This window comes from Balaenoptera physalus (assembly GCF_965194825.1).
Source record: "Balaenoptera physalus genome assembly, chromosome: 16".
Classification (NCBI taxonomy): domain Eukaryota; kingdom Metazoa; phylum Chordata; class Mammalia; order Artiodactyla; family Balaenopteridae; genus Balaenoptera; species Balaenoptera physalus.
In genome coordinates this window covers 361,457-377,595 of record NC_138898.1, presented here as the reverse complement: position 1 = coordinate 377,595, position 16,139 = coordinate 361,457, and the positions used below count along the sequence as shown (strand labels likewise).

At 66.1% G+C, this 16,139-nt stretch overlaps 1 protein-coding gene across 6 annotated transcripts; it reads right to left on the bottom strand.

The window, feature by feature from the left end:
- Window positions 1-868: 868 nt before the first annotated feature.
- Window positions 869-15,959, bottom strand: UCKL1 (uridine-cytidine kinase 1 like 1). 6 transcript variants are annotated; one of them, XM_082428261.1, is made up of 15 exons: window positions 12,781-15,959; window positions 6,786-6,988; window positions 6,437-6,543; window positions 5,796-5,966; window positions 5,646-5,717; window positions 4,723-4,912; window positions 4,580-4,641; window positions 3,971-3,987; window positions 2,130-2,228; window positions 1,951-2,044; window positions 1,802-1,864; window positions 1,597-1,719; window positions 1,399-1,506; window positions 1,173-1,329; window positions 869-1,081 (listed from the first exon to the last, which is right to left on the bottom strand). In XM_082428261.1, exons 1-15 carry the CDS (start codon window positions 12,879-12,881, stop codon window positions 1,002-1,004), a joined length of 1,647 nt encoding a protein of 548 aa, XP_082284387.1. In that variant the 5' UTR covers window positions 12,882-15,959; the 3' UTR covers window positions 869-1,001. The 6 variants fall into 6 exon arrangements, with proteins under 6 accessions (XP_082284387.1, XP_082284385.1, XP_082284386.1 ...); XM_082428259.1 differs by lacking the exon at window positions 3,971-3,987 and adding an exon at window positions 2,880-2,899; XM_082428260.1 differs by lacking the exon at window positions 3,971-3,987 and adding an exon at window positions 2,880-2,899 and having other exon boundaries at window positions 6,786-6,985.
- Window positions 15,960-16,139: the final 180 nt, after the last annotated feature.

Here is a 16,139-nt window from a genome sequence, read left to right as displayed (position 1 = left end):
GTTGGGAAGGAGATGCCCCTCTTGCTGACCTTGGGGCTGTGTCGCTCCTCTACCCTGGCGCCTGGCCACCTCTGGACAAGCTCCCGCCTTTATCTGCTGCCCTTGGCCTGGGCCCCACCCAGGGACTTCCTGTCCCCGCCCCATGACAAGCTTTTCCATGACATGGCCTTTGTGAGGTGAGGAGAAACCGAGGAGACCAGGAGGGCAGGAAAGGGCAAGTGCCAGGCCAGGAGGCGGAGGACGGGGTGGGGATGGTTCTGAGAGCTCACCCGCAGCAGCTGCGAATCGATCGGCATCAGGCTCTCGAGCCAGGCTGGCGGTACCCTAGCCGGTGCCCTTGCCCAGGAGCGGTGAAGGCAGGGCGGGATGTGGTTTCTGACCCTGAGCGGTGTGGCCGGCTCGGCGAGGCACCGGCCACGTCCCCTGCAAGTGGGGTTCCTGCGAGGCCAGGGCCGGTTCCTCACTCCCTCCTCCAGCCCCGCCCACACCCATTTCCGCCCCTGCCTTGTGGACAAACACGTGCTGGGGGAGGGAAGTGGCTGTGGAGGCTGTTGACATCTTGTAAGACCCAGAGCCCCAGGCCCAGGCCAGGTGGCCACCGAGGGGCCAGTCTAGCAGGGCCAGGAGCTGCAGGCCCAGCTCTGCCCTCTCCTAAATCTGCACTGACTCTAGACGGTGAGGAAAGCCACGTACAAGACCAGAAGCCCCTGTCCTGCTGCGGGGAAGGCGGGGGCCTAACCAGGACCCAGCAGAGGCCAGGCTCCTCAGTCCCTCCCTCTCCACAGTGGCCTCGCAGCTTGGGAGCCACTCCCCAAGCCCGGGGCCCAGGCAGGACACCACTCCCGCACCCCAGCTAACCAGTCACAGCTTCATTTTCAAGTTTTATTTTACAAAATATTTAGACAAGGTACACCGGTAACACGTTTTTTAATTCAAATAAGTTAGCATCTCTACTCTGTAAGCCCCGGGGAAGCAGGAGGGGTTGGGGGCGGGGTGGGCGGCTACCCCGCAGAGCCCCCTTCCTCCTCATCGCTGCCATCGGGGACGGCGTCGGTCCCGAAGTAGCGGTCGCCGAAGTTCCCTGGGGGAAGAAGCAGGTCCTTGTGGTGGGGACTCAGGCCCACCTGCCCCCCCCCACCCCAGCTGTCGCTGACAGGCCCGGGCAGCCTCACCTATGCCGGGGATGATGCGGAAGAGGTCGTTGATGCGCTTGTCCACCGCCGTGGTGATGATTCTCACGCGCGGGAAGGCATAGGCCACCGAGTGGACGCCCATCTCCGCCATGAGCAGCGACAGCAGGAAGATCTTGTCCTCGGGCACGTCGTGGTCCTGCGCGGCGAGGGCGTGAGCCGGGCCCAGAGCCCGCCCCCGCCCGCCGCCCCCCTCCCGCCCACTCACCAGCAGCACCCGCACCGCCATCATGGCCGCCGCGCCAGTGGACACTGTGCAGTCCATCAGGATCACGTGGTCGTCACTGATGTCCTTGGGGAGCCGCAGGTAGTGGAGCTGCAGGCAGCCGCAGGATCAGGGCGGCCCAAACGGAAGGCTGCGCCTGGGCTCCCCGCCCCCCCCGACCCCTGTCCCCAGGCCCCCCACCTCGGGCTCCCCGGTGAACTGGTTGGTCTGGATGAGGATGGTGCCGATGCGCACGTCCTTGCACACGGCCCGCAGCGCCGGCTCCATGGTCTCACCGGCCCGCAGGATGGACACGCCTGTGATCTGGGGGGACGAGGCTGAGCTAGCCAGGCCCCCGCCTTCCGGCCGCCCCAGCCCCTGGTCGCCCAGGTCGGGCCCCTGGTACCTGCTTCCCCGCGTAGCACTTGCCCGAGTAGTCCTGGCCCTGCGGGGTCTGCACGACGCAGTCCTGCGCAGGGCGGGGGCGGGGCGTGAGCGCGAGGAGCCTCCCCTCCCCCCTACTCCCCCGGCCCCCTCCCTCCCCCCGCCCCGCACCTGGAAGGGCAGGAAGGAGAGCGCGTGCTCGATGAGCAGCCGCATCAGCCTCTTAGAGTAGAAGATGAACTCGTCGCGGCTGGTCTCCCGGTCCCTGCCAAGGGCGGGCCCGGTTGGATTTAGCGAAGGTCGGCCCCGCCCGCCCGCCCGCCAGGCCGCGGGAGTGGGATGGGCCTCACCTGATGATGGTGTGCATGCCCCGCACCTGCGGCGTGCTCTTGAGGACACTCAGCGTCCGGGGCAGGGGGTGGCACTGGTGCGCCGAGGCCAGCGCGGCCCTGGGGACACAAAGCGATTGGGAACTCAAGAAGGGGCATCTTCCCCCAGAGCCCCATCCTCCCGCTGCAGACTGTAGGGGGCAGTCGTGGTGGGCACGGTGGGTGTGCAGGGTGGAGGCCACCCTCCCAGTGGCTGATCTGGAGGGAGGGGCCCATCCCGAGATGCCCTCCCCCGTAACAGCCAGGCAATGGTTAACGGACAGGGTGGAAGGCAGAGCAGCTGACCGTTAGGCAGGAAGCAGGGGCTGCGGTGCGAGCCTCTCTTCCCGCTCCAGGTCCCCTCCCCGTTCGGGACCTGGCAGTGGGAGGGCGAGGCCTCACACGTGCAGATGAATCTTAGCCCCCAAGCTGGGCATCCGGACCCCAACCTCAGGACACCTCTCCCTGGGGAAACAGCTGAGCTTTGGGGCCAAGCCGCGCCTAAGGCTTCCCCCCAGGTGATGTGCGGCCCCCTCAGGAGAGGCGGGCAGAGCTGGCTTCGCACTGCCCCTGCTGCCCCAGCCTGGAGCGGGGTGGGGCGGGAAGGAGGAAGAGGAGTGGGGGGGAGGGGAGGGAGGGGGGGAGGGGAGGGAGGGGGGGAGGGGCGGAGCCTGCAGAGCGCCGGGCACACAGCGCGCAGGCAGCACCACGGCCAGAGCACTCTGTCCTCACAGATCCCAGCGCAGCTTCCTCTGCCCACCGGGTGAAGAGGCGAAGAGTAGGTCAGGGAGGGAACAGGGCAGGAAACCCCAGGGTTTACAAAGAAGAGGAAAAGAAGAGAGAGAAAAGACCACTTAGCGGGGAGCACGGTGGTCTCCGTGGCCACCGGCTGGCCTGGGGAAGGGAAGAGCAGGAGACCGGGTTGGTGGCAGGGAGACCCTGCAGCCCGTGCCCCCGGGCCCGCGAGCACCCGAGAGTCCACTGCATTCGGCCCTGCGGGTCCCTCCCTCCCACCCACCACAGCCACGCTTCCTGGAAACTTTTATTTCTCTGAACCAAGGCTTCCAGAGGACATGACGTGGCCAGACCCGCAGGTGCCCTGGGCCGGGTGAGAGGCAAGCGGAGACTCATGCGTGGGCAGGAAGCTGGAGGCCGGCGCCCGGGCCTGGAGGCATTTCCAATGCAGCTCGAGCTGGAGGCTCGGTCTGGTGCTTCCCAGCTCCGCTGACCACTGCGTGGGGACAGGCGCGACACGCAGCCCAGGACTCCTGGGGGCTCCTCCTGGCTCTCTGTGCCTCAGCTCCAGGGCCAGGGTGGGCCGGGGTGCCGGGACGCGGGGGGTGGGGTGCCTCAGCACCGCTTGGGGGAATAAAGACCCGCCCCTCGGCTCAAGCAGAGAAGGCGCAGACCCAGGCCCTTTGGCTGCTGAAGGACAGGCCTGTGGCCACAGCCCTGGGGCACAGCGGTGCTGGCTCAGGACAGCTGTGCCCTTGGGTCCGACCCCACACAACCAGCCCCAAGTCAGGTAAGAGCCTCCAGAGAGGTCTGGCCAGCCTAGAGTAAGGGTGCTGTGTGAACTTGGGCAAACACCTTAACCTCTCTGGGCCTTAATTCCCTTGACTACTGGCAAGGGCAGGTAGAAGCGGTAGAAGCGGTGTGGCGGCCACCACACCACTCCTTCTGTGCCTGGGGTGGGTCCACCACAGGGGGTGGGCATGGTGGGAGGGGACCTCGCTGCCTGCCTGGGTGACAACCCAGACTACGAGCTCCCTGGGGATGTTGGAAATGCCTCCGTCTGTGCAGACAGGTGTGGGAAGTCTTACCTGACACTGAGCTCACGCTGCGGCAGCGACACAGGGAGACACAAGGGAATGGGGTGGGGCATCAGTGATAGCAGACTGCTCACCTCGGAGTCACCGGACGGCACGGCCTGTCGCCACCGTGTGCCTCAGCCAGCCGGGCCGCCCCCACCCAGGCACGGACACACCACAGCCCCGTAGCGGGAGAGTCCCGGGGGACTGCCTGCCATGGGAGGGGGCCAGCTCCCTGTGGCCTCTGGCGTGGGCACCTCTGGGCTGGGCTGTCAGAGCCAGGACCCTTGGGGCTCTGTTCCGCAGGCCCCGAGCACCCCATCGTAAAGCCTGCCCAAGGGGTGGGTGGTGCCCTGGGCCGCCCCGCGGTGTGTGACCTCCTAGGATGCTCAGGACGTGGGACTCGGCACCAAAACCCAACGGTGGCCCAAAAGGGTTTGGAGGGACAGGAGCGCACCCTTCCGTACGAGGCCCAGCTCAGGCTGGGGGCGCTGGAGATACTCCGTGCCCCATGGTCCCTCAGGGAGCCCAGCTGCCTCTGGCCGGCACACAACGGGGCAGTAAATGTGGGCGCCGCCCAGGCAGGTGGCAGTGGGGAGCAGGGCCTGGACACCGGCTCACCTCTTCCAGCTGGCTGTGCACGTGCTGCACGATCAGGTCGATGGCCACTGTGTTCCCGCTCCCTGGGTCGGGACAGGAGGGAGGGTGAGGTCCGGCCTTGCCCGCCCCCTGCCCTCCCCCCACCAGGTGGGCCGCAGGCTCACCCCGGGGCACCACAATGTCTGCCACGCGCATGGTGGGCTGGATGTACTGATCGAAGGCGGGCTTCACAAACTTGTTGTACTGCTTGATGACACCCTCGATGTCCCGGCCCCGCTCGCTGATGTCACGGCGCAGCCGCCGCACGAGGCGGATGTCAGAGTCCGTGTCCACGAAGATTTTCATGTCCAGGAGCTGGACGGGGAGAGTGAGTTGCTGAAGCGGGCCTGACACAGGGGGCTGCAAGGCCCTGTCACCAGCAGGACCGGAGTGAGCAACAGGGGACGGCCTCCGGCAGAGACGTCTGGTCCGCGTGTGGGCCCAGGAGCAGACCAGGCCTGCGCGGCACCTCTCGGGTCTGGATGGGACAGGGGCGGGGGGAGCGTGTGGTGTGGCTGCGTGTGTGGGGGGGTGTGCATTGCACGTGGAGTGTTGTGCGTGTGCGTGCGTGGCGAGCAGTGGGGTTCCTGGGGCCTGAGCACGCTCACACTCGGGACCAGCGAAGGAGCAAGGACAAGGGCATAGCCGGCTGTGCCCCCTCGGGCCTTGGCAGGGCGGGGAAGGTGGCTCCCAAGGCCTGGCCCGGAGTGGGTCACACCTGGGGCAGCTGCCCAGAGCCTCCCAGGGGACAGGATGTCCTCACAAACAGTGCAGATGCAGGAGGCTGGCTCCCTCCCAGGCAAAAATACACACATGCACACCCACAGGTGAACCCACTCCCACCAACATCGCTCTGACCTTGGCAGCCACGTGGACCCAAGAGAACAGCAGCCAAAACCCTGACTCAGGGGGGGTGAGATTCAGGAGACAATGCCGTTCCTCACCCAACCCTGGGGCTACGGCACGGGACGGGGATGGAGGCAGGTTTAAGGTGAGTCTCACGGGAGGATCCGGGAGCCAGGCCATCCGTCCTGGAGCCCGTCCTCACCTCTAGCAGTGTCTTGTCAGCAAAGGCCATGATGCCCTCGAAAATGATGACGTTTGCACCGTAGAGCGTTTTCTGCAAAGGAATCGTGTGTGTTGAAGCGGCCCTGAGGCTCTTGCGCCAGCCCCGTGCAGCTGAGCCTGCGGGGCCTACCCAGTCCTTCTTCCGGCTGTGGGTGGTGAAGTCGTAGATGGGCACCTTGACACTCTTGCCCTGCTTCAGCTTTTTGAGGGTAGAGATGATGAGGTCAAAGTCAAAGGCATCTGGGTGGTCGAAGTTGAAGTTGTTGTGGGCGGCCTGCTCCTGCTGCTGCCTGGTGAGCACCTGCAAGGGGAGGAGCATCTGCAGGGGGAGGAGCACTTGCGGGGGGAGGAGCATCTGCAGGGGGAGGAGCACCTGCGGGGGAGGAGCATCTGCGGGGGGAGGAGCACGTGCAAGGGGAGGAGCACCTGCGGGGGAGGAGCACCTGGGGAGGAGGAGCACCTGGGGAGGAGGAGCACCTGGGGAGGAGGAGCACCTGCGGGGGGAGGAGCACCTGGGGAGGAGGAGCACCTGGGGAGGAGCACCTGCGGAGGAGGAGCACCTGGGGAGGAGGAGCACCTGCGGGGGGAGGAGCACCTGCGGGGGAGGAGCATCTGCGGGGGGAGGAGCACCTGGGGAGGAGGAGCACCTGGGGGGAGGAGCACCTGCGGGGGAGGAGCACCTGGGGGGAGGAGCACCTGGGGGGAGGAGCATCTGCAGGGGCAGGAGCCGTGGACCCCATGGAGGCAGCTGCTCGTGCAGGACACCCTTACCTTGTAGAAGGAATCCATGGACAGCAAGACCACCCAGGGCACGTCCAGGGCCTCGATGATCATTCTGGCCACAGTGGTCTTCCCAGAAGCACTGCCGCCTCCCAGGCCTGTGGGGAGGGGCAGAGAGACCCTGAGCGGAGTGGCCCAGGTCAGCCTCACAGATGGGTCCCAGCGGTGCCCACCACCCGACGCTGCCTCCACCCCAGGCTGACCTGGACCGAGGGGCCCGAGCGGCGCGGGTCACAGAAACACCGGCTCGGGCATGGCGGTGGGTTCTGCCTGACCCGCCCACTCGGGGGTCTGGGCGGGCGGCGGCCTCGGCCCACCCACGCACCCCAGCCACGCTCACCAATGGCGAAGGCCTCCTTGGACTGGGTGCCATGCTCGTTGTACCAGGGCGGCCGCCCCGCCGTGTAGATGGTGCGCTTGCTGGTGCGCAGCAGGGGCGGCTCAGACTTGCACTGGCTGGTGGTGCGCTTCCGGGGCGAGCGCCCGGCGCCCACGGGTGGGAGAAGCCTATCCAAGGACTCCGCGTTGCTGCTGCTGCTGCTGCTGGGGGAGGGGGGGCGGGGGCACGCTTGCCTTGGCCCAGGGCCACCAGCCCCCCTGCCACCCCACACTGGGCCTGGCGTGACTGGTCCACGTGGTGCCTCCACGCAGGCACGTGGGCACGGCCAAGGTGAGCGGGCTCGTGCGCGGGACAGAGCAAACCTGGCCGCGGCCCATCCGCTGGGCCCGGGGCCTCGGACTGTCACTGTCTACAAATCCAGAGGGAAAGCAAGTGGCAAGGAGGACACAAGGGGAGCACTGTCCGGGCCCAGCTCTTCCTCCCACGTGGACTGGGCCGCAGCAGGGCCACGAGGGCCCCCTTTCCCCCAGGAGATGAGAGGTGGGCACGCCAAGGACACTCAAGACCCTGTCGAGGACTATGCCCTCTCCCCAGACACACTCTGGGCGGCCCTCTAGTTTTGTGCCACCCTGCAGGGCACGCAGGGAGAGGGGCTCCAGAGACAGAGGCCGCTGACAAAAGGGATGGGCCAGAGGTGGTGTGGACGGACCGGGAGGGAGACCCAGGGCGCCCTGCCAAAGGGCGGAGGCCCCCAGAGGCCGTGCACAAGGCGGGAACCCGCCTGGGAGACGCAGACGCCACCTGTGCCTGCTCTCGCTGTGCCACGCCACTCGAGTGGGGCTGTGCTGGCTTCTCTGTAGGTTTATACCCCTAAAGGGCACAGAAGTGGTGACTGGCCCAAGGCCTCAAGGCCTCAAAGCCTTCAGGGACAGCTGGGGAGGCTCGGCTCGGCTGAGGGCCCGCCGAGAGGTAGCGTCTGCCCGATGCCGGCTCAGCCTATGCTGAGAGGCTGGGACGCAGACCCAGTGTGAAGGTGGCCCAGGGGGCAGGACCAGCTTAGGGAGAAGGCGCTTCCACCACTGCCTGAGAGAGAGGCTGCTCACGGCGTCATCTTGCAGGCCCGCCCCGGAGACTCCGGAGGCAAGCTGATCGGCTAGGCAGGAAGAAAGCACCGGGAAGCTGGGGGTGCAGCGGACAACCGTGGCAGGACGCGTGTCCACCCATGGCTGGAGCCCCCGTGATGCTGCTCGGGGCGCGGGCGGGAGCCGGAGGAGGCGCCACACACGGCCGGCATCCTCGAGGCGCCATCAGGTGAGATGGCAGAGCGCCTCGAGCCATGAAAGCCAGCGGGAGCCTGTGAGACGCGTGCACAGAGACGGCCACCAAGGGCAGGAGCAAGAACTTCCGCCAGGTTTGCATGTTTTATGAGCACACGCCCCTGCTTTATCAGAAACCAAACCATGCCTCTGTCTGTCCTTGAAGCTCGCTGTCACCGCTACAGCCTGCTGTCCCAGCCAGGGCGCAGGGTGCTGTGAAAGTGGCCTCGGGGAGATGTCCCCGCGAGGGCAGGGCCGGCTGGCCCAGGCATGACGGGCGCCTCCTGCTCAGGGTGGCCCGGGCATCCCCTGCCAGGAACACTGGCCTTTCCAGCTGTGCGGTGCTCCCAGCACACCCAGCGTTGCCAAGAGCCAGGAGGACAGCGTCTGTGTGCACACGTGTGTGGGCGGGGGGGAGCAGTGGGAGGAATTAGCTCAGGCCTAACACGTGACGAGCCACACCAGCAGCTCTCGAGGGCACAGAGGGCCGTGTCAGCACAAGTTACGCAGCAGGAAAGCCGGCCATCGGATGTGACAGGAGGCGTGCAGCACCGTCCGGGGGACAGAGAGCACCGGGCCGCCTCGGTCCTCCGTCACTGGGACGGCGTGGGGAGCGAGCCCCGGGAGTCACTGGCTGCCTGTGTTGCCTCTGGAAGCAGCAATTACGCGTCCGTGGAGCAAACAACACAGTGGGACACCCAGATGACGGGGCAGTGACGGCTCAGCCAAGCAGGAGACGGACGGAGCGCGAGCAGTGGTGTCTTCAGGCCCCGGCCAGAGGGCAGCGCTGGCCATTGCCCTGGACGCACTCGTCCCCCAACAGCGAGCATGGGGCCCCCAGGCTCACACACAGCTGCCCTGCCTGCAAGCGACCCACAGACCCTGGAGATGACCGACAGCCTACAGCCGGAGAGGGGAGCTCCGCACAGCCACAGAGAAAAAGTCCAGTCTGCGCCTCTACCCGGGGAGGAAAAGCCAACACAGAAAGCCTGGCTTGCAAAGGAGCAGGGCCTCGGTGCCCCAGCAAACCAGCCCCTGTGCCCAGCACGCTCACGGACACCCAGACGGCCTCGCGGGACCAATGTGGGATGGGAGGCCTGGGCTGGCGCTCCTCCCGCTCCCCTGCGTTTCACCCCAGGCTGGTGCCCTTGGCCCGTCCAGCAGGAGCCCTCACCCCTTTCGGTGACTGGCCCTTGTCCTACTGAGGTGACGACGACCACTACCACTGACGACGTCCAAGGCCTGTGGCGCCAACAGCCCGGGACGGACGCCTCCTCGGGGAAGAGCCGAAGGTTAGCCAGGGACGACCTTGCCAGAAACCCGCCCGGCCACGGGCCTGCAACAGGCCTGAACGGCATCGGGCCGGGTCCGCAACCAAGTCCAGCTCTGCTGCCTCCTCCAAAAGCCCGGCTCCCTCTCAAAGCCGGGGGAAGAGCTCACTGTGCCCTCAGAGCAGGCCTCACCCCATTTTCACAACGGGACAAACTGTGACGTGGGAAGGACTTCACCTCCCTGCTCACAGATGGCCAGGGTGCTGCCAGCCACAAGGACAAAAGGCAACTTCAACCAAAGGGTTATGAGCCACATGGACACAGGCTGGCTGGTAACTGAGAGCCCCAAGCAAAGCCGGCAGCTGGTCCCCACGAGCACCTGCCTGGCCTGTCTCTGCCCTGATGTCCACTAGACACGGCACACGGGGCTGGGGGCGACCGAGACGCAGCAAAGATGGGCATCCTCACCGGAAGACAGCAGGCCTGCCACTCACCTGCCTTCTGCGCCAAGGGTCCAGCACCCCGAGACCCTGATGCCAGGGTAAGCCGGGGGGCTGCTCATGGCCAGGACACAGGGGAAACCGGGACGGCAGGGCGATCCCAGGTGTGTGCAGGCCATCATCGCGCCGCCTCTTCGACCCCCGGCAGCCCCCCAGCACAGCTCAGCAGCCCCCGGAACTGCTCCTCCACGGGTGGGCAGCACAGCAGGTGAGGAGCCCAAGTGGGGTCCAAGCCCTGGCTGGCAGAGGCTGTCCCCTGGGAGGCGGGGGGCCAGCAGGTGAGAGGCCCCGGGAGCCCGTGCCGAAGCAACAGCACTCACCGCTGGCCTCCGAGGCCGAGGCTACCGGCATAAGAGGATCACCCGGCTGGGGGCCGTGCGCTGGCCTGATATTAATAGCACTGACCTGCCGAAGACAGCCAGGCGGACCTCAGGCCAGCATCGGGTGTGAACTGCCCCTCCTGTGCTCAGGCTGGCACGCTGCCCACCCAGGGCTGGCTGAGGACCACTGTGCCCCCTCCTCCAGAAAAGCCTGGAGAAAGCTCCAGACCCCTGGTCTGCCGGGGACTGCAGGGCCCACCCCCGCACCCCCCCGAGCGGGACAGGGACATCGGAGGTGTCTCTCGGCCAGCCAAGCCGTCAGCGAGGAGCGGTGCTGAGCTGGGCACCCCTGCCCCCAGGTGCCTCCGAGAGGCATAAACAACCTGAAACTCTAGCCGGCTGAGGCCTCCTCCGAGAATAACTGCCCGCCCCACCCCTTCCACGACGGCTCCAGCACGTCCCCCAAGGCCACCCGTGCTTGGTGCTCAGCTGGGGACACAGCCGCGCCCCAGTCTGGCAGCAGGAGGAAGAGCAGGCCCTCGGGTGGACGGCTGCAGTATTCACTCCTGTCCCAGGTCCCTGGCCCCCTCCCTGTGATTAATCCAGCCCATACACCAGCTTTCCTAGTCGGCCTCCGACAACATCAACGTGGAGACGGCTGGCAGGGGCTCAGAGGAGAAAGAATTTCACTTGGGGTCCGCACACTGAAGGAGGCCCCTCCCGGGTGCTGCCTCAGGGTAACAGGCCTGCCCCACGGTAGCTGCTCCCTCCTGCTCCCGCCCTGCCCACCGCACTCAGGCTCGGGGCTAAGGAGCCCTGATGCCCTGTCCTGCTTTAGGAAAGTTTCCCAGGGGAGTGAGTCAAATGAAGCCAGAAGCAGGAGGGAGGAGCTGGCCCACTGGGGCCTGGCCTGGGGAGGCGGGGCGGTCCCAGACTGGCTCAGGGACAGGGAAATCAGGGCAGCTTTCTCAGAGCAGGGAGAACACTGGGGGGCTGGGGGGGGCTGCAGCCCTAAAGGGGTGCAACAGGCTCCAGGAACTTGCACTGTCCCCACCCCCCCATTGGAAATCCCCCTATGGGACCCCCTCCTTCCCGCTGCTCTAGGCGAGTCCAGCCAGCTTCCTTCCAGGCGCCCAGCGGCAGCCCCCAGACCCGTGCCCACCTGGACCTCACCAAGGGACAGCCCGAGGGGTACCCTGTCACCATTGCGAGGTGCTCACTTGTCCACCAGCATGTCCAGTGCAAAGGTAGGCCGAGGTCCCCGTCCTCACCGGACTGACCTTCCGGAGGGACAGGCACACAAGAAGCCACGGCAAGGTAGACCGACCACATCGTGCAGCCACGATGATGCGGAAGGCGAAGCCGGAGCCGTGGTCAGGCGGGGAGAGCCTCGGTTTGGAGACATCTGCACAGACACCCGGACACTGACCAGAGCCAGCTCTGGCCCCCTCAGGCCATGCAGGGACGGAGGGGGAGGGCACGTGCTTGAGGAACATCGCAGAGAAGGCAGGGTGTAACGGGAGCGATTTCCCCGTGACGTCCAGAGGCAGCTCCAGGGCCACCCCATGGGCCCTGGCTCCCCTCCTGTCCCCTGAGGACCATGCTCCGAGGAGAGGAAGACCACTGCCGCCCCAGCCCCGTGAGGGGCACCCATGCCCACTACGCGGTCTGTGCACGGGGCAGAGCCAGACGGCTGCTGCCACCGTTCTGTGTCTGCGAGGAGTGTTCTTCTCAAGAGCTTATGTGGTCTCAGGCTACATCAGATTCTCTGGAACTAACAGGTGTCACAGACTCAGATCCTCCCTCTTCCACCCTATCACCCTGAGCCAGGCTCGGAGTCACTGCTCCCCAGGAGGGGGTGAGCCTAGAGGAACACAAGATGCTCCTCCAGGCCCAGGGAGCCTCTTCCTGCCGGCAGCTCACCCCTGCGACCCGTCTCCCCGCCTGCCCAGCGGCTCTGCTGGCAGCACCCAGACAGTCCCAAGCAGTCCAGGCCACGGCACTTCCCAGGAACAGGCATCTGGCTGGAAAAGTTTCCTTTGGTCCCAACCTGGGGCCAGCGCTGGCCCTGGCCCAGAAACGGTTCAGATCCAGAAGTGAGGAGCCAGCCCTCGCCCGAGCGCCGCTTAGCCGTCACCCCCTGGGGCCTGGCCCGAGGCTGACAGCAGAAGCCGCCCCCCCAACCAGGTGACAGCGGCCCCCACCACCTCCCCTCCTGCAAAGCCCCCAGGGCCTCCAGGGTCCCCTCCCCCGGAGCCTGGCCGGCAGTCGGAAGGCACTGAGCACCGCGCCGCCCAGCATCACGACCTCCGGCCTCGAGTGGGGCAGGCCGAGCCCGTGCGGCTCCCGGAACGAACTGACCATCTAGGAACATCCGGCGGGCGCACAGTCCAGCCCGGGTGCTCATTGGCCCGGCGCCCCGTCTGCTCGGGACAGACCGAGGCCCCACGCGGGCCCTGCCCACGGGCCCCTTCCCGCGGCCGTCCGCGAGGGCCCGCCACCGCCAGGCCCCGGGGACCCTCCGCTGGTCCAGGCTCGGCTCCCGGAGCCGCCCCCACCACGAGACGCGAGGGGCGCGCCGCGCCTACCGGTCCTCGCTCTTCCCCTCCAGCCGGTCTGGCCCGTCTCCAGCCGCTAGGGGCGGCGGCACCGGGCGGGGTGCGTCGGCTGAGGCCGGGAGCGCAGCCATAAGCTCGGGGGCCTCTCCGCGGGCTGGGCGGGGCTCGGGGGCCGGCCGCGCAGCCTGTCGGAAGCTGTGGTTCGCGGCCGGCACCAGGCGCCAGCCAGCGCACCAGGCGCCCGCCAGCGCGCCCCGCGGACTGCAAGTCCCATCAGGCTGCGCGCGCCCCGCGGACTACAAGTCCCACCAGGACGCGCGCGTCCCGCAAACCAGAAGCCCCACGAGGCCGCGCGGCGCGAGTGCGGGGAAGGGCCCCAACCCGCGCTTTACCACAAACTCAGCTGCACAAAACCCCTGGAAAAAAATCAATAAACATTTATTTGATACAGTCATTTTTAATACATACAGTTGATGGCCCGCCCCCGTGCCACTTGGGGCCGGGGTGTGGGGACGAGGACCGGGGACAGATGGTCACAAGGCGGGCAGGGCCCGAGCTCACCGTCAAAACATCTTGCAAATAAACACTTTGTAGATAGAATATATACGTATATATATGGTTACAAGTTGATAGCCGGAACCTCTCTTTCGAAATGCACTTATTACGGAGAACTGGCATTAAAACACCCAAACCAAGAAACCCCAAGTACAGGATGTGTGGCTGCCAGGCAGGAGGTGCTGGCTGCCCCCAAAACCCCAGGCCTCCAGGACAGCTGCCTGGGGCCCACCCAGGGGGACACACCGGGACAGCCCTCCCCTCTACGGGTCAGGGTGCACCCATTCTTTCCCTTCCAAACCAGAGGGACAGGAGGGGCCTACGACTGGGAGGGCCACCACTCACACCAGGGGACACTCATCTGCCTTCGCATGAGCACAAAAGTGCATCCTATTTTCGTGTGACGTGTCGGTCCCTTGAGTCGACCCTTTCCTGTTCTCAGGGCAAGGGGGCGTGGGCTGGGCCAGAGGTAGATCTTCAGAAAGGGACCTGACATTGTGCCCTGGGTTTGGGGTCTCAGGCAGGGTCCACACCCACCGCATGGAGGGGGGTGTCTGCCGCTCAGTCCCTCTCATTGAAGGTGTCAGTCAAGGCTACCTGGCTGCACTCCCACCAGAGTGGGAAGCGGGCAGATCTTGCTGAGCCGCCCAGGGCTCTGCCACCGTAGGAGGAGGGCTCTGAGGACCAGCTTGCTGCTGCCACCCACCAGCCAGAGCATGGAAGCCGGGAGGGGAGAGGGGAGAGAGAGGGGTCCAACCCAGCGCCACTTTTGGCAGCAGTCCCCACGCCCACCTTAAAGACAAAGAAGGGGGTTAAAGTGCTAAACATCAAGTTACCCAGGACCCCACCTCTTCCCACATATCTGGTGGGGTTCCCACGCCAGGGACCACACGTGGACTTTCGGGGGTGACAATGAAACGCATCCCCCAGCCAAAACCAGCCCCCGCTCCCCAAGGGCCAAGTACCTGAGAGGCCGGGGCAGGCAGCTATCCCCAGCAGAGGTGTTGAGGTCCAACCTCCTCCAACCATTGGTGACAAGGACAAAGTGCGCGTGGGGCTCCCACCAGTGCCTGCTCCCCACCCTCCCCCCGGCAGCTGCCCCTGCAGTGGCTGCCCGAACCCACCTCTACCTCCACCAGCTGCACCCCAGTGACACCCAGGAACACAGGAAAGAAAGCCCTCCTGCCCCGAAGTCATGCTGCTTGCCTCAGCCTTTGATGCTGGATTACCTGCACCTGCCCAGGCCTCCACCCCCTGATCAAATCAGGTGCGTGTGAGTGGCGGGGGAGTCCACGTCTCCACACCCCTCCCTAGCACATCAGGCCAGGACTGCCTGGCGTCAGAGCATTCTGGCTGAAGGAAGAAGCCGGAGACGGGCAGCACAGCGCCTCGACCCCAAAGCCCTCCTGGAAACTGTCTCCCTAGCGCAGGGTGAGGAGAGCTGAGCCCGGATTGCAGCCCCTCCTCGCCAGGGGCTGGAGGAGGACAGGAGCTGGGGGGCAGAGGGGTGCCCAGTCAGCACCGCCTCCCTGAGCAGGAGAGGGACCCCAGCCCAGCCCCCAGATCCACCGTCGGCACCAGGAAACCCTTAGCACCAAAATGTCAGATTGTTGTGAGTTTTCGTATAAAAAACAGAATTAAAAAAAAGGTTTGTTACTTGTCACAGCAACAAGACTGGCATCCACTACACCCAGGAGACACACGCACACGGGCAAATATCAAAATTCACATCATCCAGGGTCGGCAAGGCCGAGCCCTCAGCCCACCCCCACCCCCCCGTGGAAAACAGCCTCCATCCAAACGCAGCAGCTCTGAGCACCCTCCCTGTCCCAGCGATGCCATGGTTGGAAGGTGGGGCCCAGGCAGGAGGTCAGAAACCACGTGGCCACATCCTCAGGGTGCCCTGGACGCCACCTGACCCAACCTACAGACCTCGCTGCCCTCAGGGCACCAAAGGGAGCCAAGACAGAGCCCTGGAGCTGCCACCAACCTACTGTGACCTTGGCCAAGCTCCCCCTGGCCTAGGGCTCTCACATCAAAAGGCCACACAACCAGAAACGAAGGAGCAGGTAAAAAAGGGGAAAGGAGGCTCCCACGGGAGCTTGGCCCTGGGCCAACCCAGGCCAGCGACAGAGGCTGCTTCCCACAGTGGTCACTACTCGAGCCAGGCCCCAGGTCCCCACCCCTCATGCCCGTGGGCCCCAGGTGACCCCGGAATCCAGACTGGCCCATCCCTAAACCCATCAGGCTACCCGACTTGGGCCAGCGGCGTTAGCGAAGCTGGAGGCTGAGGCCAGAGCTGACTTCACGTGGCCCCTGCTCCACAGCCCTGCAGTGGCAGAAGCAGAGCCTCCGCCTGGCCCCCAGTGGGGAGCGCTCCTGGGGACGGTGCAGCAGGGCTGCCTCCGCCACCATGATGCACACGGGCCAGTGGGGCAGGGCCCGGGCACAGCAGGGGCTGCACCGCAGGGGAGGGTGGGCCTGGAGAGGTAGAGAGCGGAAGTGCAGGAACCAGAAGACGGCGGGGTGGGGGTGGGGGTGGGGGTGCGGTGGGGCGGGCAGGTCAGCACGGCAGCTGTCAGACTTGGGGTCTGTCCCGGGAGGTAGCTGGGGGGTGCCGGGGTTCCAGTGTCGGGTCACGAGGTGAGGCTGCTCAGGTACCCTCATCAGCCCAGAACCACGGGCCACCAGGGACCCCCGAGCCTTGGGCCCGAGAAAGCAGATGGGGCATGGAGCTCACATGCCGAGGACCAGAAGGCCATCTGCCTGCTCCATGCCGCCCCAGCACCGAAGCCCAGGCTGTAGCCCTTCCTCTTGCCGGCCCGTGAAGGTCC

What these genes read in the sequence shown, in the direction of transcription:
- UCKL1 (XM_082428256.1), bottom strand. Translation starts at nt 9,994, where the DNA reads ATGATGGCCTGCACACACCTGGGATCGCCCTGCCGTCCCGGTTTCCCC. An exon ending in GGCATGCACACCATCATCAG is followed by an intron (nt 2,045 to 2,129) that starts GTGAGGCCCATC and finishes CGCCCTTGGCAG; the next exon opens with GGACCGGGAGACCAGCCGCG. An exon ending in AGTTCACCGGGGAGCCCGAG is followed by an intron (nt 1,507 to 1,596) that starts GTGGGGGGCCTG and finishes GGCTGCCTGCAG; the next exon opens with CTCCACTACCTGCGGCTCCC.